This window comes from Hippopotamus amphibius, chromosome 1, assembly GCF_030028045.1.
Source record: "Hippopotamus amphibius kiboko isolate mHipAmp2 chromosome 1, mHipAmp2.hap2, whole genome shotgun sequence".
Taxonomy (NCBI): domain Eukaryota; kingdom Metazoa; phylum Chordata; class Mammalia; order Artiodactyla; family Hippopotamidae; genus Hippopotamus; species Hippopotamus amphibius.
This window is the reverse complement of record NC_080186.1, coordinates 107,111,125-107,134,608: the sequence shown is the minus strand read 5'-3', so window position 1 is coordinate 107,134,608 and position 23,484 is coordinate 107,111,125. Positions and strand designations below refer to the sequence as shown.

The following is a 23,484-nucleotide window of genomic DNA, read 5'->3' as shown; positions in this document are numbered from 1 at the left end:
CGGGGCCCACATTATTTCGACCTGGGTATTTAATACAAGAACTCCCTGGTGGGCGAGCCCCTTCCTTGGTGGCATCTCAGAGCTGTGCTCCGTGCTGGATAAGTGGGTGCTGCCAGGAACCTTTTAGGAAGCTGCCTGTGCACCTAATGAACTCATTAGAAGGGTTTGCTCCTTCCTCTGTACTTAAGTCAACAATTACTGTTGTTTTGCCACCTTCAAAAAAAAAATTTGTTTCTTCTGGTCCATTTCTCCATCTGTCTGGAAGGACGTCATCGTTGAGCTGTCAAGGAGAAAAACTACCATGGCTTCCAGTTCTTTGATGAAACCTCAGATGCGTGGCCTTCTGGCCAAGCGTCTGCGATTTCATATGGTTGGAGCATTCATTGTCTCCCTGGGAGTTGCAACTTTGTGTAAGTTTGCTGTGGCTGAACCAAGAAAGAAGGCATATGCAGATTTCTACAGAAATTATGATTCCATGAAAGATTTTGAGGAGATGAGGAAGGCTGGTATCTTTCAGAGTGCAAAGTGATTTTGGAATATAAAGGCAGACTGTTCCTGAAGGAGCATTCTAAGTGCCATATAATTTCTTTGGGTTGAGTTTCATGGAAGTTTGGCACTTACCTGTGTTCCTGAACTGTGAAACTGTGAACTATGAATATCTGGGCTAAGGAATAGTTTCTCTTGATAAATAAATGATTTTAAAAAAATTTTGTTTTCTGCATTTTCTAATTGCTCGCTGTTAATCCCTTGCAGTATGTTGTAGTTTTCATCCCTCTTATTATTATTATTTTTTTAATCTCTTGAAGTTCATTTGGGTCTTTTTTATGTTTCCCATGTGTCTACTGAACTGTTTGAAGTTACGGAATACAGTTGGAATAAATGTTTTAATGTCCTTCTCTGGTGTCAGCTCTGGGTCGTTTGCACATGATCGATGTGTCTCTGCATTATGGGTCATTTGCCCTGCCTGTTTGGATACTTCCGAATCTCTGATGGAATGCCAGATAGTGTGAATGTTGCCTTGTTGGATGATGGAGAGTTGTGTGTTCCTGTAAACGCTGGGCTTTCTTCAGGGATGCATTCAAGTTACTTGCAAACAGTTTGATCCTTTCAGGTCATGCTTTGATGATTCACTAAGTGGTTCTGAGCAGCACTCAGTTTATGGCTAACTAGTTGCCCTCCTGAGGCAAGACATTCCTGAGTACTCCACCCCACGCCCTCATGAATTGAGAGGTTTTGTCTCTCTGTTTTGTTTTCTTCCTTGCAGTCTATCTGTTGGGGACAAGCACTATCTGTGTGAGTGCCAGGCACTGTTCTCTGATCCTGTCAAAGCTCTCCCCCTGACCTTGGGGAGTTTCCTGCCAGGGCTGCACTGATCAGTACTGTGCTGCACGCAGGAGGGATCTCCTCTGTAGTTCTCTCTGATTTACTTTCAGCATCTCTCTCCCCTCTGGGAGTCTGTTCTGTGGACCCTAGCTCCTTTGGCCTCCCTGGACTTCAGGTTCAGTGTCCTCAACTCAGCAAGGTCCACCGGGCTGCTTTTCAGTTTGCCCTGGAGTGCCTTGCTTGGAAACTCTCTGCAGACAGTAAATTGGAGCCATTGTTTCCCACCACCTCTCCAGAACCACGCACTGTCCTTTTTCACCTGATGCCCCAGTCTCTTCAAAGTCTTTGTTTCACGTTTTCTGTTGTTGTTGGCAGGAGGATAAACCGAGGTCGTTATGAGTGTGTATGGTGGGCCACCCCTACTTTGAAGTCCAAGTTGGAAACACCGGTGAAGATTGTGCAAGATTTTTGCAGGGTATAGAACAGAGCTCCACAGTCAGAATGAAATCCTGAAGTAGGAAAACCCCTTGAATCTTAAATCTGCAGAGAAACTTATATCTGCAGTGGTAGCAAAAGCCTGTGTTTGGTTTGTGCAGGGAAAGAAAGAACCTGGCTAGGCATTGGCCGGCCGTGATGCAGACCTCCCAGTTTTCATTGAAGCATTACTGGTTTATCCACCACCTTTACCCAATGCGCTAGAGAAAAAGATTAAAAAAAAAAAAAAAATGCAAAACTCTGGGATAAGCGAGAAGGTCACAGTTCTTGCTCAATCGCTTTTCCACCCACTATCCCAGTTGCTTGGATTTATCTGTCATTTTGTATTCATTGCCAGGGGAGAGCGCGAACGCAGTCCCCCACTACTACAAATTTCGCAGTGGAATTTCCAGCGTTTGGGGAAATCAGAGACGTCAGCACACCCCCGGTGCAATGGGTGAGCCTCGCCCTGGGGGAACCACCTTCGTGATCATGGTATCTCCCCTGCCAGGTAAGTATGAACGTTTCGCTCCCCGTCCCCGCACAGCCTTAGGCTCTTCCACTGTACACACACGCTCACTTTGCCACAACCCCCACCCCAGCCCCTCCACCACCCCCCGCACCCCCTCCTCTTCCACGCCCCTCCAAACAACTCTCCTAAGAAAATCCGAGCTACATCTCCAGAAAACTTCCACAGCCCGGGGAGTGGCTGGCCGGGAATGGCACCCCTGCGCTGCAAGATTTACATAAGCCAAGCCCCATCCCTGACCTCTAAGGCGGCTCCCCTCCTCCCACCCACGCCGGGTCCCTGGGCCGTCATCTCCCCTCCCACCCCTGCCCAGACGACCAATGGGCGCATCGGCTGCCGAAAGGGGACGTGACGTCGTGATTTCCGCCCACGTAGGTAACGGACCTCTAAGCTTTCATCTGAAATACTGGCGGGTTCTGCCAGCCTCCTGGCATTCTTCCCTTCTGTCTTGCGTTACACACCAAGGAAATGAATTCTGGCATCGTGTGTTACTGACCCAAAATGTTTGTTAGTAATAAAGAAGTCGTAAAGCAAAGGGTACAGGTATATATTTATAGGAACACAATGAAAGCACATGTCTGTGTCCTGTGCATAGACACACAGATTCAGGGTTGCCTCTCACAGTGCTGCTCGGTGTATTGTCTGTGCACGTCCTTCCTGCTTGGTTCTCATGGTGCCCCAGGGACCGTGCTTTTGCTTTCCTCACCGAACAGAATATGAGAAATGAAGATTCTGAAAAAGAAGCGGATGACCAAAAGAAGGGATAGAAAGATGACGTGTTTGCTCGGAGAGTGCGGTTGGTTGGTTTGTTGATTTGTTTTCTCTTTCTGGGTAAGACTGGTTCGCCCTGCGGGTGGGGGTGGGGGCCGGGGCCGCGGAGGCTGGAGAAGGAAGCCAGCTTGTGTTTTCAGACCAGAGAGCAAGGAGTGGAGTGACTGGATCCTTGAGGGTGCCTCTGGCTTAAGGGGGAAAGTGACTCTTGCGGAGAATCCTAGACGCAGAGGAACTCAGCACCCAGCCAACTTCCAGGAAGAAGCTTCCTTTCCTCCTCCCTGCTTTCTCCCTTTCCCCTCCTTTCTCTCTCTGCAGCCATCAGAAATAGACTCTGGCTCCTTTCCTCTGAAATATACTTTCTTCAAGGGATAGTGCTAGCTCAGAGACTCTCCAGCCAACTGGAGAACCAGGCTCTACAAACAGGGAGGAATAAACAAGGCCAATGGAAGGGAGCACACAGACCAAATGGGAAGGGCATGGGTGGCCCCTGCTGAGTGACAACCCCTGTGGCTCTGCACAGGTGACACTACTGGCCCTGGACACTAGACACCGCCAATGGCTCTGCGACTTCTGCTGCACCTGGTCGGTGTTAAACTAAGGATCTGGAGGTGGGGAGAGTCTTCTGTTGCACGGGACGGGAAGAATTTCCCCAGGGCCTACTCCTTGTGTCTCTCAACTCCTGTCAAATGCTGGGGTCATTGTTACTCATGGGGATTGGCCAGCTCTTGGTAATAGACCCACATCTTAGCCCCTAGGAAAACTGTGAAAGCCAGTATGTGATCCTTAAAAGTTGTGGAATGTGGGAAGCTCCTCATACACAGGCAGGGGGTTCAGATAAAACCCCCTGCAGCTAGCCCCGTGGAGAACATTGTAAATCCAGTGCCCAAGGCCATGCAACCCTGTCTCAAATATACACGCGTGTACCACCCAGCCTCGGAGCATACTAGATGTTTATCCCTGAGCCCAGGGTGAGGGTTTCAGCCTCTTATAAGGGGATGGTTTGGTACACCATCCAGTATTATTTACATTATCTCCACTGAGAATTGACAAGCTTGAAAGTTCACGTTTCTGGGGCTAGAGTAATTGGTCTACAGCCATGGTAACAAATGGCCACCGATGTCCACTGTAGGAGTTTCCTGTTGCTACTGTAACACATTACCACACACTTAGTGAATTAAAACCACGCACATTTATTATCTTATGCTCCTGGAGATCAGAATTCCAAGATGCATCTCACTGGGCTAAAATCAATGTGACAGTGGGGTTGAGGTCCTTTCTGGAGGCTCTAGGGGAGGATCTCTTTCTTTGCCTTTTCCAGCCTCTGGAAGGTGCCCACATTCTACTCTCATAGCCCCCTTCCGTCTTCAGAGCCAGTCACGGCTGATCAAGTCATTCTCAGAACGCATTATTCTGACCCCAACTCTTCTTCCTCCCTTTCACTTACGCGGACCCTTGGGATTCCATGGGGCCCTCCAGGACAACCTCCCCATCTCAAGGGCCTGAATGTAATCACACCTGCAAAGTCTCTTTCGCCATGTCAGGTAACATGTTCACACACTCTAGGGACCAGGATGTGGACCTCTTTGGGGAAGCATTATTCTGCCACCACAGCCCGTCTCCTCAGTGAACACATTTCTGCAAGCATATCAGTCAGTGGTGGCCCCTGTCTTCTGAAAGTCATCCAGGTGAATGCAAGTCAGTCCACTGCCTTTGAGTGTCAGCCAGGCAACAGCTGTGCCTCATGTGGAGGCATCTGAGTCAGAGAGAGAGAAGGAGGATGTCTGTGAGGAGAGGAATAGGAGGACCCAGTGCCTGGGAAGTTCCCAGTGAGCAGAGCTAAGAGACCAGAGCCTTCATGGGAGGAGGAGGCTGTGGAGGGTGTTATGATCTGATTGTATGTATCCCCCCCAAAAAATTCCTATCTTGTATCCTAATCCCCAGTGGAGCTGTATTTGGAGAAGGGGCCTTTAAGGATAATTAAAATTAAATGAGGTCATAAGCTTGGGGCCCTGATCTGATAGAATTAGTGTGCTTAAGTGAAGAGATACCAGAGAGCTTGGGCTCCTGCCGTACCGCAGCTCAAGCAAGGAGAAAAGGCCTTGTGAGGACCCAGGGAGGCATCTGCTTTCTGCAAGCCAGGTAGAGAGCTCGCACCAGAAACTGAATTGGCAGGAACTTCTGATCGTGATATTGGGCTTCCAGAATGTGTGAAAAGAGATTTCTGGTTAAGCCACCCAGTCTGTAGTATTTTTCTCTGGAAGCCTGAGCTGACTAATACAGATGATTACTTAGCCATTGGCCTAAGCTGCTTCTCCTACCTGGGCCTTTGTGGGATCTGCCCCAGTTTTGTTCATTTCCTTTAGTTAATACCCACAACCTGCTTGCCCTTCTTAAGGCTGATCCATGACTTTGGAATGAGGATTGATCACCTGGTTTAGGATTTCATCGCATAATTTGCTACAATGACGTGCACCAAGGATCTTCTTAGAGTTTCTTTCCAAGAAGTTTGACATCTTCAAAAATGTCAACCTAGAATGACCTGGGATAGCTGGATTCACATTCTTCAGGGTGACCCCATGACCCCATGTGGCCTGCGTTTCCTCTTCTCCTGGATGACTTCTCTCCCTTGGACTCTCCAGATCCACAGACGAGCACTTGGCTGCTGGTGAGGAATCTGTGCCTAAATCTGGGGAAACCCAGAGAAAAAGGAAATAATTCCCAGAATCAGAGCATGGGAGGGGGCAGGGGCTAAGAGGCTGTTCTGTGAAAAAACGAGGTTGGAGGATGAGAGAGGAGGCTGGTGTGTGTGTTTGTGTGTGTGTGGTGTGTCCAGCATGAGGTCAGGGGAAGTTCAAGAGAGAGCAGCTGCCATTCTGGGATCAGAGACTGGAACCTCCTTGGCATTCACACTCTTCCTCTGCCTCCATTTTCCACTCCTCCTCCCCATCCTCCCCTAGCACCTCCCCAGGCTTTTTTTATTCTCACTCCTCCCCCTGGTCCCTGCTCCTCTTGCTCTCATCCTCCCCACCCCTCCCCCACTCCCACAAAAAGCAGGCCAACATAGGAAAGGGCTGCCCCAGTCCGAGAGGAAGAGGAGGCGTGTTTTCCACCAGCCTAAGAAGCACGATTACATTTCTTTCTGGTCAGATCCTGGTTTGGAGGAGACAGAGCAAGATGGCTTCACCTGAGGAGCTCAGCCTCCACAGCCAGCCCAGGCAGCACGGGCCTTAGGCCAACCCGGGGATGTGTGAGCAAAAGTCAGGGAGCTCTCTACACAGAAGGCCAGCATCTGGTCCACAAGATCCCAGAGAAGTTAATATCTTGGTGCCTGCCTTCTTTACAAGGCAAGTTCCAAGGGAACGACCACGTCGCCTCTTCCTGGCAGCCTGGAGAAGGCACAGGAGGATCCCTTTGTTCAGGCAAGGGTAGGTGTGGGAGAACCCTTCCATCTATTCCATTGAGACCAGCTGAAAGTTTAGAGTTAGAAGTTAGTGGGGTCCCAGGTGCGCCACTCCACCACCACCTTCACTTCCTCCACCACAGGCTTTTATCTCGGATGAGATTTCTCCCATCAAAATCAGCCTTAGAGGGGGGAAACAGCCACGTTTGGGGGAAAAAAACAACAAACAATATAAAGAGACTAGTACTTGTGCAATTTTATGGACATCAGTGAAGCACTTCTAGGGTTCTAAGTTGACTTTGTCTTGATTTGCTTTAGGTAATGTCTTTGCTTGACTGTGCCTTCAGGTAATGTCCTATTTTTACTAAACTTTGTTGAAATTAGAGAAGTTCTTCTTTTCTTAGTTCCAATATTAGTTGGCATCTCAGTTAATAGTGTTGTGACTAGCAGAATAATACTGTCTCCCCAGGATGCTCCTGTTGTAATTCCCCCAACCCGTGAATATACTACATCACATAGCAAAGGCGACTTTGCAGATGTGATTAGGATAAAGACCTTGAGATGAAGAAATTATCTTGGACTATTCAAATGGGCCCCATGAAATTATACAGGACCTTAGAATTGGGAGGCAGAAAAGAAGATCAAAATGATGTGAAATTAGAAGGACTCAGCCTTCTGTTCTAGTTTTGAAGTTGTAGGAAGAGGGTCAAAGCCAAGGGATGTGGTGGCCTCTAAAAACTTTTTAGGAAGGCAAGGAAAGAGATTATCCTTTAGAACCTCCAGAAGGTAAGGCAATCCTGTTGACCCCTTGATTTTAGTCCAGTGAGATTTTTGTTGGACTCCTAACCTACAGAACAATAATATAATATAATATAATTAATATAATATATAATATAATATAATATAATTAATATAAAAGTGTGTTCTTTTAAGACACTAAACTTATGGTCACTGGTTACAGCAGAAATAGAAAACTAATTCAATAAGTGCCTAGCGTATTCACTTTAGAAGTAATAAAATCTGGCAGATATAATAAACCCTGCATAAATTCTGCACGTTGTTTTTCTGTCTTAAGTTGACAGATCAAGAGATAGTTGTACATGTTTGAATCATTACATTAGGTACCTGCCATCTTTCTTCCTTTCCATTTTTTTCTTAAAGGGTTCTCACCCTATTTCCTGCCCAGAACCCAACATGGTTCTCATTTGAATTATGGCAAGTTGGAAGACATTGATGGTCATGTAGGTTGATTTTATTTTTAAGAATGAATTCTGCTTCTGACATATAGAGGAAAATAATATAATTTATGAAAAGTTAAATATTGGAGAATCTTCCATTCCAAAGATAATTTTTTTGCAACTTTTTTAATAGGGTAAAGAACTACTTTTCAAAGGGCGAAACACAAGAATGGCTGTTAGGAATTTTCCCCATAAGCAAGTTGTGACTGGATCCTGAACAGATCTGAGATTTATATGATTAAATTCTATTGCTTTCATAAATGTTATGTCCGTAAAATGAAGTTCTTATAAATAATATTTGAGTTCTCCATTGATTGCTGATTATATCATCAATGTCTTCCAGCCCTGGAGGCACAGGGATGAAGGAAGAATTGCTGGGATACTTGAATAACTGCAGGGCAAGAGGTCCTCGATGTTTCCTACTTTATCTTTGAGTAATACTTCATAGTTTGACTGACTTTTCATCCATTCGGCTGATTCTGCCAGAGGCGCTCATGGAAAATACTTAAACAACCAAGTGTAAAAGCAGAAGTCAAAATCAATCCATCTACCATGGAAATGTCTACCTCAGGCCTGAGTCTGTTGATGGATATTTTTGCTATTGGTGGTGGTGGTGGTGATCATGGTTGAATTTTTTGTTTGTGTTGTTGTTTGTTGTAACTTATTACTGCCTCTAGGATATAATTGTGGAATGATAGCTTTCTTTTAGTTCTGGAATGCAAAAGAACATCACTAAGAACTTTTCCCAAAGGAAATCTTAAGATCATTATGTCAACATTTATGGTGGGACTTAAACACTTTTCAATTAAAACTTATTAATTAAAGGAAAAGAAATTTATAGTTTTGATTCAGTGTTATAGAACAATGTGTTTTAAACTGTGATCTGCAGCCCACCTGCATCAGAAACATCTGGTTGTGTTTTTGTAAAACATGCAGACTCTAGGGCCCCATATCAATGAAATTTCTTGGGATTGGAGCCCAGGAAGTAGCTTCTATAATCTGCAAAGCTGATTCTAAGGCACTCTAAATGTAAGAACTACCCTTTTATATTTTTAGACTGGAGATTTTTACAAAATGACAGGAGAATAAATCATTCTTTTAAACTCAGACTTTAAGCATTGTCTAGTGAGGTGAGCTCTTAGTGACAGTTTGTCTTTCCTATTCTCACCCTCTCAGTGTAAGGACTAGTGCAGAAATGGGAAACAAAACAGGCTGTGGAAACTTTTTATTTCTTTATATACATTTTCCTTTAATAGCCACCAAAAAGACTTTCATTTCCTCTCACTGACCCTGTCCATCAGTTATGTTGGCCTTTAACATATCGCTATAGCAACATATATAAATATATGTTATACATTTTACACACATACACACATTCTAAGCGTTGTGAAGACAGACTAGGCTTTAGCACAATGGGGGACCTCACATATGTCACTTAAAAATGATCACTGGTTTGCTTTACACAAGACTTCCAATGGGCTTGGTGTGGCCATTAGTCCCCAAGTTCCAGAGTGAAGTTAGGATGACAAAATGAGACAGCATATTTAGAGTGAGGTCAGTACACTCCTTAGAGATCAAAAAAGAACAGAAATGGGAGGTCTAGGCTAAGCATGAGATGGCATCGTGGAGTCACTGCTCTCACCATGCAGATTCAAAGAACTCAGGTGCTGCCGTGTAGACTGACACCCAGCCTGACTGCAACCCAGCTGCACTGACCCAGGTCAGGTCGTCGGGCCCCTGCCAACACTGTCCTGCAGGGCACTGCTGCTCAGTGCTGTGCTTTTAGATCTGCCGTGGAGCTCCAGTGTCGGGACCACATGCTCCACTGCTGGGGAGCAGGGCCCATCTCCCCTGAGTTGATCCTCTTGGGGTAGGTGATGAGGGGTGAGAAATGTGCTGTTGCTGGTTCCCATGCCCCTGGGGCGCTCACAGGCAGTGTCACAAGGTCCTTACAAACTGTGCCTGTTTTGCTTCGTGCTGGGCCCAGTGGTCCTTGGCTGGTTATTCCTCAACCGCAGGAAAGCCCCTCTGCCTTTCACCCTGCCCCCGCAGGCCACATCTGTGACTCCTTCCAGACCCTCCAGCAGGTTGGAGGAGGGGGGCCCAGATCCTCCTCAGCAGACAGGGAGCTGTGAAGAAGGGGGGCAGGCCCCTCCTTCCTGCTGTTTGAAGGACCTCCGGTGGCTTCGCTTCTTGCCTGGCTCCTGGAAGGCAAGGGTCACAGGACTGGAGTGCGTGGCAGAGCCCTTAGGGATTTCAGCTGGAGGCCAAAAGAACACAATCAAATTAAGAGTCCACTATCAGGCCCTGCTGGTGGCTGAGGCTGGAGCGAGCTCTGAGTGGTGACAGCAGCCAGGAGCACGGTGAGAGCCTGTCAAGAGGATGAGCTGAGGGGTGGGCTGAGGTCTGGAGGAGCAACTGGTGCCACCAGGTTAGAGGACAAGCTTCCCACCACCTCCTGTGGTCATATCTCTGCTCAAAGCCACTGCACACCAGGTGGCTGGATCCCTCCACTCCCTCTTCTGGGGCCAATTCACTCTCCACTTCACTTTGGAGCAAAAGGATGGCCTTTGTGTTTTCCCAGGAAAAGAAATGTTTAGTATGAAACAGGCACATATAGACATCCTGTTGTAGGAAGGAGAGGACATTTTGCATGGAGGTCCCCCTGTTACTTTCACGTTCTGTTTACTTGATGAGGAGAGAGAGGGGCCAGGTCAGCAGGGACCTTGGAGATCATCCAAGTCTAGTGCCCCGTCTTACAGATGAGGGTCAGTGGGCTCATAGAGACTGGGTCCAGCCAAAGCCACACAGCCAGTTAATGACAAGCCTGGCGTTAGAACCCAGGCTTGGGGCCTTTCCGGGGACCTTGCGTTAGTAGAGGGGAGACTTCCAAACTGGTGAAGCCGGTGGGTATGAGAGGTTCTTGGGTTATCTTTGCTGGGGGACAGGAATAAAGCTTTACAGAGGCAACGTTGTATATGTATAAATACAGCCAATTCACTTTGTTGTACAGCAGAAACTGGTACAACATTGTAAAGCAATTATAGTGCAATAAAGATGTGAAGAAAAAAAAATAAAAAGGTTCAGGAAAGAAAGGAATCAGCAGAGGAAAACATAAGGAATTACAAAAAAAAATAAATAAGTAAAGAAGAATCATGGCCCAAGCCATTTTCACACTGCAGGCTCCACATTCTCTGCGGAACATTTAGGAACATTCTTGGAATGTGCTCAATAGCTTACGGTTTAAGGTAAAAGATTTAGGTTCCGATTTTTTCTTTTTTCTTTTATTTTAATTGAAGTATAGTTGATATACAATGCTATGTTAGTTTCTGGTGTACAGCAAAGTGATTCAGTGATATATATTCTTTTTCTTTTTTTTAAAATTAATTAATTTATTATTTTATTGGCTGTGTTGGGTCTTTTTTGTTGTGCACGGGCTTTCTTCTTTAGTTGAGGTGAGTGGGGGCTACTCTTCGTAGCGGTGTGGGGGCTTCTCATTGCCGTGGCTTCTCTTGTTGCAGAGCATGGGCTCTAGGCATGTGGGCTTCAGTCGTTGCAGCACATGGGCTCAATAGTTGTGGCTCATGGGCTCTAAAGCACAGGCTCAGTTGTTGTGGCGCACAGGCTTAGTTGCTCCACGGCATGTGGGATCTTCCTGGAGCAGGGATCGAACCCGTGTCCCTTGCATTGACAGGCGGATTCTTAACTACTGTGCCACCTAGGAAGTCCCCCTCTTTATATATTTTTTAAATTTCAGTATAGTTTTTTTTCTTCAATATTGTGTTTCAGATATACAGTAAAATTATCCAGTTATACATATATACATTTTTCAGATTCTTTTCCATTATAGGCTATTACAAGGTATTGAATATAGCTTCCTGTGCTATACAGTAAATCCTTGTTATCTACTTTATATATAGTAGTATGTATCTGTTAATCCCAAGATCCTAATTTATTCCTCCTCTCTTATTTCCCCTTTGGTAACCATAAGTTTGTTTCTTTGTGAGTCTATTTCTGTTTTGCAAATAATATTTTTTTAGATTCTACATATAAGTGATATTGTATAATTGTCTTTCTCTGACTTCACTCAGTATGATAATCTCTAGTTTCCTCTGTTGCTACAAATGGCAATATTTCATTCTTTTTCATGGCTAATATTCCATCGTGCATATATTATATATACCACATCATCTTTGTCCATTCGTCTGTTAATGAACAGTTAGGTTGCTTCCATGTGCTGTCTATTGTAAATAGTGCTTCTGTAAGCATTGGGATGCAGGTATCTTTACAAAATAGGGTTTTCATCATTTCTGAACAAATACCCAGGAGTGGGATTGTTGGATCATATGGTAGCTGTATTTTTAGTTTTTTAAGGAAACTCCATATTGTTTTCCGTAGTGGCTGTACCAATTTTCATTCCCACCAACAGTGTAGGAGTCCCTTTTCTTCATGCTCTCTCCAGCATTTAATATTTATAGACTTTTTGATGATGGCCATTCTGACCAATATGAGGTGAGACCTCATTATAGTTTTGATTTGCCTTTCTCTAACAATTAGCAATGTTGAGCATCCTTTCATGTGCCTGTTGGCCATCTTTAGATAAATGTCTATTTAGTTCTTCTGCCCATTTTTTGATTGGGTTGTTTTTTTTTTTGAGTTATAGGAACTGTTTGTATATTTTGGATATTAACACCTTGTGAGTCATGCCGTTTGCAAATATTTTCTCCCATTCTGTAGGTTATCTTTTCATTTTGTGTATGGTTTTCTTTGCTGTGCAAAAGCTTGTAAGTTTGATTAGGCCTCATTTGTTTATTTTTGCTTTTATTTCTTTTGCATTGGGAGACTGATCTAATAAAATATTGCTACAATTGATGTCTGAGAATGTTTTGCCTATGTTCTCTCCTGGGAGTTTTATGGTGTCATGTCTTAAATTTGGTCTTTAAACCATTTTGAGTTTATTTTTGTATGTGGTGTGAGGGAGTATTCTAATTTTATTCATTTACATGAGGTTGTCCAGCTTTCCCAATACCACTTGTTGAAGAGACTGTCTTTTCTCCATTGTATATTATAGCCTCCTTTGTCAAAGATTAATTGATCATAGGTGTGTGGGTTTATTTCTGGGCTCTCTATTATGTTCCATTGATCCATATATTTGTTTTTGTGCTAATACCATGCTGTTTAGATTACTGTAGCTTTGTAGTATTGTCTGAAGGCCAGGAGGGTTATGCCTCCAGATTTATTCTTTGTCCTCAGGATTGCTTTGGCAGTTGTGGGTGTTTTTTGGTTTCATATAAATTTTAGGATTATTTGTTCTAGTTCTACGAAAAGTAGGGATTGCATTAAATCTTGTAGATGACTTTGGGTAATATGGTGATTTTAATGATATTAATCCTTCCAATCCAAGAACATGGAATATCTTTCCATTTCCTTGAATCATCTTCAGTTTCCTTTCTCACTGTTTTATAGTTCTCAGCATATAGGTCATTCACTGGTTAGTTTTCATTCTAGGTATTTTTTGACGTGATTTTAAATGGGATTGTGTTTTAACTTTATTTCTTTCAGTGTAAAGGAATGCAACAGATTTCTGTATATTAATCTTGTATCCTGATGCCTTGCTGAATTCACTTATTACTAATTGTTTTTGTGTAGAGTTTTTAGGGTTTTCTACATGGAGTATCATGTCATCTGAATATAAACACAATTTTACCTCTTCCCTTCCAATTTGGATACCTTTCATTTTTTTCTTGTCTGTTTGCTGTGGCTAGGACTTGCAACACTATGTTGAGCTGTAGTGAGAGTGGGCATCCTTGTCTTGTTCCAGAATTTAGCAGTAAGGCTTTCAGCTTTTCACCATTAAATATTATATTGGCTGTGGGTTTGTCATAAATGGCTTTTATTATGTTGAGATATGTTCCCTCTGTACCCACTTTGGTGAGTTTGTGTCATGAACGGATGCTGAATTTTGTCGAAAGCTTTATCTGAATCTATTAAGATGACCATTTGGTTTTTGTCTTTTGTTGATGCAGTGTATCACATTGATTTGCATATGTTGAACTATGCTTGTGACCTTGGAATGAATCCAAATTGATTGTAGTGTTGATCCCTTTTATGTGTTGTTGGATTCAGTTTGCTAATATTTTGTTGAGGATTTTTGCATGTATATTTATCAAAGATATTGGCCTGTAATTTTCTTTTTTTTTTTTTTTTTTTTTGGTATTGTCTTTGTCTGGTTTTGGGGTCAGGGTGATAGTGGCTTCATAGAATGATTGTGAGAGTGTTCTCTCCTCTTCAGTCTTTTAAAAGAGTTTGAGAGGGATCAGTATAAGTTCTTTGTATGTTTGATAGAATTCCCCTGTGAAGCCATCTGGTCCTGGACTTTTGTTTGCAGAGAGTTTTTGTTTGTTTGTTTTAGTTTTTTATTACAGATTCTATTTCGCTTCTGGTAATTGGTCTGTTCAAATTGTCTGTTTCTTCTTGATGCAGTTTTGGCAGGCTGTATGTTTCTAGAAACTTGTCCATTTCTTCTAAGTTGTCCAATTTGTTGGCATAAAAGTGTTCATAGTATTTTCTTACGATTTTTTTGTGTGTTTCTGGAGGATCATATATTTCGTCTTTCCTTAATTTTTTTTGGGGGGGTGGGGAGTGTCTTCTCTCTTTTCTTCTTGGTGAGCCTGGCTAGAGGTTTGTTGATTTTTGTTTATCCTTTCAAAAAATCAGCTCTTGGCTTTATTCTTTTCTATTTTTTATCTCTATTTCTTCTCTGATCTTTATTATTCACTTCCTTCTGATAATTTTGGGCTTTGTTTGTTCTACTTTTCCTAATTCTTTTGGGTTGTACATTAAGTTGTTTATTCGAGATTTTTCTTGGTTTTTGAGGAAAGCCTGTATTGCTATGAACCTCCCTGATAGAACTGCTTTTGCTACATCCCATAGATTTCGTATGGTTGTGTTTTCATTGTTGTCTGTATGAAAGTGTTTTCTTATTTCGTCTTTGATTTCATCATTGGCTCATTGGTTTTTATATATATATATATATATATATATATATATATATACACTTATTTATTTATTTATTTGCTACGTTTGGTCTTTGTTGCTGCACAGGCTTTCTCTAGTTGCAATGAGCAGGGCAACTCTTTGTTGTGGTGCACAGGCTTCTCATTGTGGTGGCTTCTATTGTTGCAGAGCACGGGCTCTAGGCACACAGGCTTCAGTAGTTGTGGCATGTGGGATCGGTAGTTGTGGCTCACGGGCTTAGTTGCTCCATGGCATGTAGGATCTTCCCAGACCAGGGATTGAATCCTTGTCCCCCGCATTGGCAGGTGGATTCTTAATCACTACGCCACCAGGGAAGTCCCAAGCCCATTGGTTTTTGAGTAGCATGTTTTTTATTCTCCATATAATCTTTATTTCTTGTTTTTCTTTCTGTGGTTGATTTCTACTTTCATACCGTTTGATCAAAAGAGATGCTTGAAATAGTTTATCCTCTTAAATTTGTTACATTCAAACTTGAAAGAATGTATATTCCGTTTTTTATTTTTTTGAATGTAGGTATGAGTTAAGTCCAACTGGTCTATTGTGTCAATTAGGATCTCTATTGCCTTATTGATTTTCTGACTAGAGGATCTGTCCATTGATATCAGTGGGGTGTTAAAGTCTCCAACTATTATTGCATTCCTGTCACTTTCCCCTTTTATGTCTGTTAGTCTTTGTTTTACGTATTTACTGCCCCATGTTGGGTGCATATATGTTAACAAGTGTACAATCCTCTTCTTGTATTAATCTCTTTATCATTATATACTGTCCTTTTTCTTTCTTTATGATTTTGTTTTAAAGTCTATTTTATCTGAGTATTGCTACCCCCACTTTCTTTTTTTTAAATTGAAGTATAGTTGATTTATAGTGTTGTGTTAGTTTCAGATATACAGCAAAGTGATTCAGTTATACACACACACACACACACACGTGTGTGTGTGTGTGTGTGTGTGTGTGTGTATGTGTGTGTGTATAAAATTCCCTGTGCTATGCAGTAGGTCCTGGTTGGTTATTTTATATACAGTAGTGTGTATATGTTAATCCCAAACTCCTAATTTATTCTTCCTCCGCAAACCCCTTTGGTAACCATAAATTTGTTTTCTATGTCTTTTGGTCTGTTTTGTATATGAGTCTACTTGTGTATTTTTTTAGATGCCACACATAAACGATATCATATGATATTATTTTTTTCTGTCTGGCTTACGAAACTTAGTATAATAATTTCTAGGTCCATCCATGTTGCTGCAAATGGCATTATTTAATTATTTTTTATGGCTAAGTATATATAGTCCATGGTATAAATATACCACATCTTCATTATCCATTTATCTGTCAGTGGACATGTAGGTTGCTTCCATGTCTTGTCTGTTGTAAATAGTACTGCAATGAACATTGGGGTGAATGTATCTTTTCTAATTATGGTTTTCTCTGGATATATGCCTGGGAGTGGGATTGCAGGATAATGGTAGCTCTATTTTTAGTTTTTTTTAAAAAATTTCATTGGAGTATAGTTAATATACAATGTTGTGTTAGTGTCAAGTGTATAGCAAAGTCAATCAGTTGTACATATATCCACTCATTTTTAGGTCCTTTTCCTATGTAACTTTTACAGAGTATCAAGTGGAGTTCCCTGTGCTATACAATAGGTCCTTATTAGTTATCTGTTTTATATACAGCAGTGTATATAAGTCAATCCCAATCTCCCAATTTATCCCTCCCCACATTTTCCCCCTGGTAACCATAAGTATGTTTTCTACATCTGTGACTTTTTTCTGTTTTGTAAATAAGTTCATTTGTATCATTTTTTATAGATTCCACATATGAGTGATATCATATGATATTTGTCTTTCTGACTTCATTTAGTATGATAATCTCTAGGTCCATTCATGTTGCTGCAAATGGCATTATTTCATTCTTTTTATGGCTGAGTAATATTCCATAGTATGTATGTACCACATCATCTTTATCCACTCCTCTGTTGATGGACATTTAGGTTTCTTCCATGCCTTGGTTATTGTAAATAGTTCTTCATCGAACATTGGGGTGCATGTATCTTTTCAAATTATGGTTTTCTCTGGATATATGGCAAGGAGTGAGATTGATGGATCATATGGTAATTCTATATTTAGTTTTTTAAGGAACTTCCATACTGTTTTCCGTAACGGTTGTATCAGTTTACATTCCTACCAACAGCATAGAAAGGTTCCCATTTCTCCACACTCTCTCCAGCATTTATTGCTTGTAGACTTTTTGATGATGGCCACTCTGACTGATGTAAGGTGATACCTCATTGTAGTTTTGATTTGCCTTTCTCTAACAATTAGTGATGTTGAGCATCTTTTCATGTGCTTTTTGGTCATCTGTATGCCTTCTTTGGAGAAATGTCTGTTTAGATCTTCTGCCCATTTTTTGATTGGGTCGTTTGTTTTTTTGATATTGAGATGCATGAGCTGTTTGTGCTTTTTGGAGATTAATCCCTTACTGGTTACATTGATTGCAAATATTTTCTCCCATTCTGTGGGTTGTCTTTTCATTTTGTTTATGGTTTCTTTTGCTGTGCAAGAGTTTCATTAGGCCCCATTTGTTTATCTCTGTTTTTATTTTCATTACTCTAGAAGGTGGATCCAAAAAGATATTGCTGCAATTTATATCAAAGAGTGTTCTGCCTATATTTTCCTCTAAGAGTTATATAGTATCTGGTTTTACATTTAGAGCTTTAATCCTTTTAGAGTTTATTTTTGTAGATGATGTTAGAGTGTTCTAATTTTATTCTTTTACATGTCGCTGTCCAGTTTTCCCAGCACCACTTACTGAGGAGACTGTCTTTTCTCCAATGTATAGTCTTACCTCCTTTATTGTAGATTAATTGATCATGGGTGTGTGGGTTTATTTCTGGGCTTTCTGTCCTGTTTCATTCATCTATACTTCTGTTTTTGTGTGAGTACCATACCATTTGATTACTATAGCTTTGTAGTATAGTCTGAAGTCAGGGAGCCTGATTCCTCCATCTCCATTTTTCTTTCTCAAGATTGCTTTGGGTATTTAGGGTCTTTTGTGACTCCACACAAATTACAAAAATTTTTGTTCTAATTCTGTAAAAAATGCCATTGGTAATTTGACAGGGGTTGCATTGAATCTGTAGATTGCTTTTGATAGTATAGTCATTTTGACAATATTGATTCTTCCAGTTCAAGAACATGGTATATCTCTCCATTAGTTTGTGTTATCTTTGATTTCTTTCATCAGCATCTTGTAGATTTCAGAGTACAGGTCTTTTCCCTCCTTAGATAAGTTTATTCCTAGGTATTTTATTCTTTTAGATGCAGTGGCAAATGGGATTGTTTCCTTAGTTTCTCTTTCTGTCTTTCATTGTTTGCATACAGAAATGCAAGAGATTTCTGTGTATTAATTTTTTATCCTGTAATTTTACCAAACTCATTGATGAGCTCTAGTGCTTTTCTGGTAGCATGTTTAGGATTTTCTATGTAGAGTATCATGTCATCTGCAAACAGTGATAGTTTTACTTTTTTTTCCAATTTGGATTCCTTTTATTTCTTTTTCTTCTATGGTTGCCATGGCTAGGACTTCCAAAGCTATGTTGAATAAAAGGGGTGAGAGTGGACATCCTTGTCTCATTCCTAATCTAAGAGGAAATGCTTTGCTTCTCACCACTGAGAACCATGTTAGCTGTGGGTTTGTTGTATATGACCTTTGTTATGTTAAGGTAGGTTTCCTCTATGCTCACTATCTGGAGTGTTTTTAATCATAAACGGTGTCGAAATTTGTCAAAATCTTTTCCAGCATTTATAGAGATGATCATATGGTTTTTATTCTTCAGTTGGTTAGTATGGTGTGTCACATTAATTGATTTGTGTATATTGAAGAATCCTTGCATTCCTGGGATAAATCCCACTTGATCACAGTGTTTGATCCTTTAAATGTATTGTTGGATTCTATTTGCTAGTATTTTGTTGAGGATTTTTGCGTCTATGTTCATCAGTGGTGTTGGCCTGTAATTTTCTTTTGTGGTATCTTTGTCTGGTTTTGGTATCAGGGGTGACCTCAGAGAATGAGCATGGGTGTGTTTCTTCCTCTGAAATTTTTTGGAATAGTTTCAGAAGGATAGGTGTTAACTCTTCTCTAAATGTTTGATAGAATTCACCTGTGACACCATCTGGTCCTGGACTTTCATTTGTTGGAAGTTTTTTGATCAGCTTCAATTTCAGTGCTTGTGATTGGTCTGTCCATATCTTCTGTTTTTTTCCTGGTTCAGTCTTGGAAGAATGTACCTTTCTAAGAATTCGTTTATTTTTTCTAGGTGTCCATTTCTTTGGCATATAGTTGTTTGTAGTAATCTCTTGTGATCCTTTGTATTTCTGTGGTGTCAGTTGTAACTTCTTTTTCATTTCTAATTTTATTGAGCCCTCTCCTTTTTTTTTCTTGATAAGTCTAGCTAAAGGTTTATCAACTTTATCTTTTCAAAGAACCAGATTTTAGTTTCATTGATCTTTTTTATTTTTATTTTTTGTCTCTATTTCATTTCTTTCTGCTCTTATCTTTGATTTCTTTCTTTCTACTAACTTTGGGTTTTGTTTGCTCTTTCTCTAGTTGATTTAGGTGTAAGGTTGGGTTGTTTGAGATTTTTCTTGTTTACTGAGGTAAGATTGTATTGCTGTAAACTTGCATCTTAGAACTGCTTTTGCTTCATCCCGTAAGTTTGGTATCATCTTGTTTTCATTGTCATTTTTCTCTAGGTATTTTTTTTATTTCCTCTTTGATTTCTTAACTGATCCATTGGTTGTTTATTAACATATTGTTTAGCCTCCATGTATTTGTGTTTTTTACAGGTTTTTCTTCCCTGTAATTTACTTCTAATCTCATAGAGTTGTTGTCATAAAAGAAGCTTGGTATGAGTTCATTTTTCTTAAGTTTACCAAGGCTTGATTTATGGCCAAAGATGTAATCTATCTTGAAGAATGTTATGCGCACTTCAGAAGAAAGTGTATTCTGCTGCTTTTGGATGGAATGATCTAAGAATATCAATTAATTCCATTTGGCCTAATTTGTGATTAAAGTCTTGTGTTTCCTTATTGATTTTCTGTCTGGATGATCTGTCCATTGGTGTAAGTTGGGTGTTAAAGTCACCCACTATTATTGTGTTACTGTTGATTTCCCCTTTTATGGCTGTTAGCACTTGCCTCATATATTGAGATGCTCCTATATTGGGTGCATAGATATTAACAATTGTTATATCTTCTTCTTGAGCTGATCCCTTGGTCATTATGTAGTGTCCTTCCCTGTCTCTTATAACAGACTTTATTTTAAACTCTATTTTGTCTGGTGTGACTATTGGTACTTCAGTTTTCTATTGATTTCCATTTGCATGGAAAATTTTTGGCATCCACTCAGTTTCATTCTATATGTGTCCCTAGGTCTGAAGTGGATCTCTTGTAGACAGTGTATATAGGGGTCTTATTTTTGTATCCATTCAGCCAGTCTATGGCTTTTGCAGCATTTAATATATTTATATTTAAGGTAATTATTGATAAGTATGTTCCTATTCCCATTTTCTTAATTGTTTTGGATTTGTTTTTATCAGTCTTCTTTCTTCCCTTGTTTTGTTCTCTTCTCTTGTGGTTTGGGTCTGCAGTGTTGTGTTTGGGTTGCTTTATCTTTTTTGTGTGTATCTATTGTAGATTTTTGGTTTGCAGTTCTCATGAGGTTTTGATATAGCAGTCTATATATACACAAAGTTGTTTTGAGTTGCTTGTCTCTTAATTTCAAATGCAGTTCCCATTTCCTGCATTTGTAATCTCCTCTTCTCATGGTTGCTTGTTTTGTTATCCTATTTGCATCTGGATGATTTTTCTATTATTACTTTATGTTTGCCTTTACTGGTGAGCTTTCCCATTTGTGATTTTCTTGTTTCTAGTTGTGCCCTCTTTTTTCCCCCACCTAGAGCATTTCCTTTAGCATTAGCTGTAAGGCTGGTTTGGTGGTACTGAATTCTCTTAGCTTTTGCTCGTCTGTAAAGCTTTTGATTTCTCTGTCAAATCTGAATGAGAGCCTTGCTGGGTAGAGTATTCTTTGTTGTAGGTTTTTCCCTTTCATCACTTTAAATATATCATGCCACTGTTTTCTGGCCTGCAGAGTTTCTGCAGAAATATCAGCTGATCACCTCATGGGGATTCCCTTGTGTGTTATTTCTTGCTTTTCCCTTGCTGCTTTTAATATTTTTCTTTGTATTTAATTTTTGTCATTTTGATTTTTTAATACATTTATTTAGTTAGTTATCGGCTGCATTGGGCCTTCATTGCTGTACATGGGCTTTCTCTAGTTACAGTGAGTGGGGGCTACTCTTCATTGTGGTGTGCAGTGGCTTCTCTTTGTTGCAGAGCAAGGGCTCTAGGCATGTTGGCTTCAGTAGTTGTGGCATGCAGGCTCAATAGTTGTGGCTCATGGGCTCTAGAGCACAGGCTCAATAGTTGTGGCTCATGGGCTTAGTTGTTCCATGGAATGTGAGATTTTCCTGGAGCAGAGATCAAACCCATGTGCCCTGCACTGGCAAGTAGATTCTTAACCACTGAACCACCAAGGAAGTCCCTGTCATTTTGATTAACGTATATCTTGACATGTTCCTCCTTGGGTTTATCCTGTATGGGACTATATGTTCTTACTAGATTTGGGTGACTGTTTCCTTTCCCATGTTAGGGAAGTTTTTGGCTATAATCTCTTCAAATATTTTCTCAGGCCCTTTCCCTTTCTCTTCTTTTGGGACCCCTTTAGTGTGAATGTTGGTGCATTTAATGTTGTCCCAGAGGTGTCTGAGACTGTCCTCATTTCTTTTCATTCTTTTTAATTTATTCTGTTCTGTGGAAGTGATTTACACCACTCTGTTTTCCAGGTTACATATTCATTCTTCTGCCTCAGTTATTTAGCTATTGATTCTTTCTAGTGTATTTTTCCTTTCAGTTATTCTGTTGTACATCTCCATTTGGTTTTTAAATCTTCTTTCTCTTTGTTAAACATTTTTTATCTTCCCAGTCTGTGCATCCATTCATTTTCTGAGATTTTGAATCATCTTTGCTATCATCACTCTGAATTCTTTTTCAGGCAGATTGCCTATCTCCTCTTCGCTTAGTTCTTGTGGATTTTTATCTTGTTCCTTTTTCTGTAACATATTTCTCTGTCATCTCATTCTGTCTACCTTTCTGTGTTTGTGGTCTCTTTTCCAGAGGCTGCAGGATCATACTTCCCCTTGCTTCTGGTGTCTGAACCTCTGGTGGGTGAGGTTGGTCCCGGGGCTTGTATAGGTGTCCTATTGGGACTGGTGCCTGCCCTCTGGTGGTTGGAACTGGATCTTCTCCCTCTGGTGGGCAGGGCCATGTCAAGGGGTGTATCTTGAGGAGGCTTTGAGCTGAGTAAGACTTTAGATAGCCTGTCTTCTGATGGGTGGGGTTGTGGTCCTATCTTGTTGGTTGTTTGGCCTGAGTCTTTCCAGCACTGGAGCCTACAGGTTGTTGGTGGGGCCAGGTCTTGGTGCCAAACTGCAGACCTCTGGGAGAGCTCACACAGGTCAATATTCCCTGTGGCCTCTCCTACTGGTCTCCTTTACTCCACAGTGAGCTACAGCCAACTTTTGCCTCCCCACAAGACCCTCCAAGACATCTAGGTATGTCTAGCCCAGGTTGCTATGGAGGCACTGCTTTGTGCTGGGTCCCAGTGCACATGAGACCTTGTGTGCACCCTCCAAGAGTAGAGTCTCTGTTTCCTCCAGCCCTGTGGAGCTCCTGTACTCAAGCCCTGCTGGCCTTCAAGGCGGAATGCTCTGGTGGCTCTTTGTCTTGACGCCAGACCCTCAGACTGTCTTGGAGGGCTATTTTTATGTTGGAACATCCCTGTGTAGTCTGTGTAGGTTTAATATTTTTTGCTGCGAGGGCAGTTTTTAGTACAGATGTCTGCCACCTCTTTTCTCAGTGTATACAGGCCATTATCCCGTTGATAGATGTGACTCATGCTGTGATAACCAGAGCCTGTACTGCATATTAAGCAGGCCCTTCCCTTTGCTCTGTGGTTGTCACTGCCTTGTCAGTGGTGGGGGTTGCTCCCTACTTGTTGGAGTGGAGGCCCCAATATCTGTTTCTTAGCTGTGTTTCTGACCTGCTGTGTGAGGTAGGGGGATTGGAGCACACCCACTGTGAGAGAAGCCACTGAGTATTCCTCCTCTGGAGTTGTTCATCCATGGATGTGCTCTATTGTCAACTTTCATCCATTATGTGGGCTCTCAGATTGCACTGCTGTTGGTATTGCTCTCGGCCCCACCTTAACTGTGGTTATGCAGGCAATTGGTCCTGGTGCTTCTCAGGTGTTGTTTTCACCAGACCACCAGTGTAGATCTACTGAAGTCAGGTCCCAGGATTGCAGTAATCATGGATCTGGACCTGCTGTAGGCACTATGAGGGCAGCTCAGACTCTGGTCTGACCCAACCCCATTGTATATGTGCTCACAATGTCCATACACACAAAAGCTAAAGCTAGACCCCACTTGGCTGCTAAAGCTAGACCTGTCTTGACTGTGGGAGCACTCATTGTATGTTCAGATGTTCTACAGGTACTGAGTTTACAAAGCCAGTTGCGAGGGTGTAAATCTGCAGTTTGTGCAGTTGTGAGGAGAGATTTCAGTACTTATTCCTTAGTTGCATGGCCCCTGG

General features: G+C 41.5%; 1 protein-coding gene and 1 non-coding gene across 2 annotated transcripts; one reads left to right on the top strand and one right to left on the bottom strand.

Annotated features, from left to right (window-relative positions):
• The first annotated feature begins 301 nt into the window (after nt 1–301).
• Nucleotides 302–542, top strand: LOC130832735 (cytochrome c oxidase subunit 6C-like). Its single transcript, XM_057701465.1, has one exon. It carries the CDS (start codon nt 302–304, stop codon nt 527–529), a length of 228 nt encoding a protein of 75 aa, XP_057557448.1. The 3' UTR covers nt 530–542.
• Nucleotides 543–2,152: 1,610 nt separating this feature from the next.
• LOC130843664 (U1 spliceosomal RNA) lies at nt 2,153–2,316 on the bottom strand. The gene has a single exon (XR_009051086.1). It is a non-coding gene; the product is annotated as a U1 spliceosomal RNA (small nuclear RNA).
• Between the last annotated feature and the right edge of the window lie 21,168 nt (nt 2,317–23,484).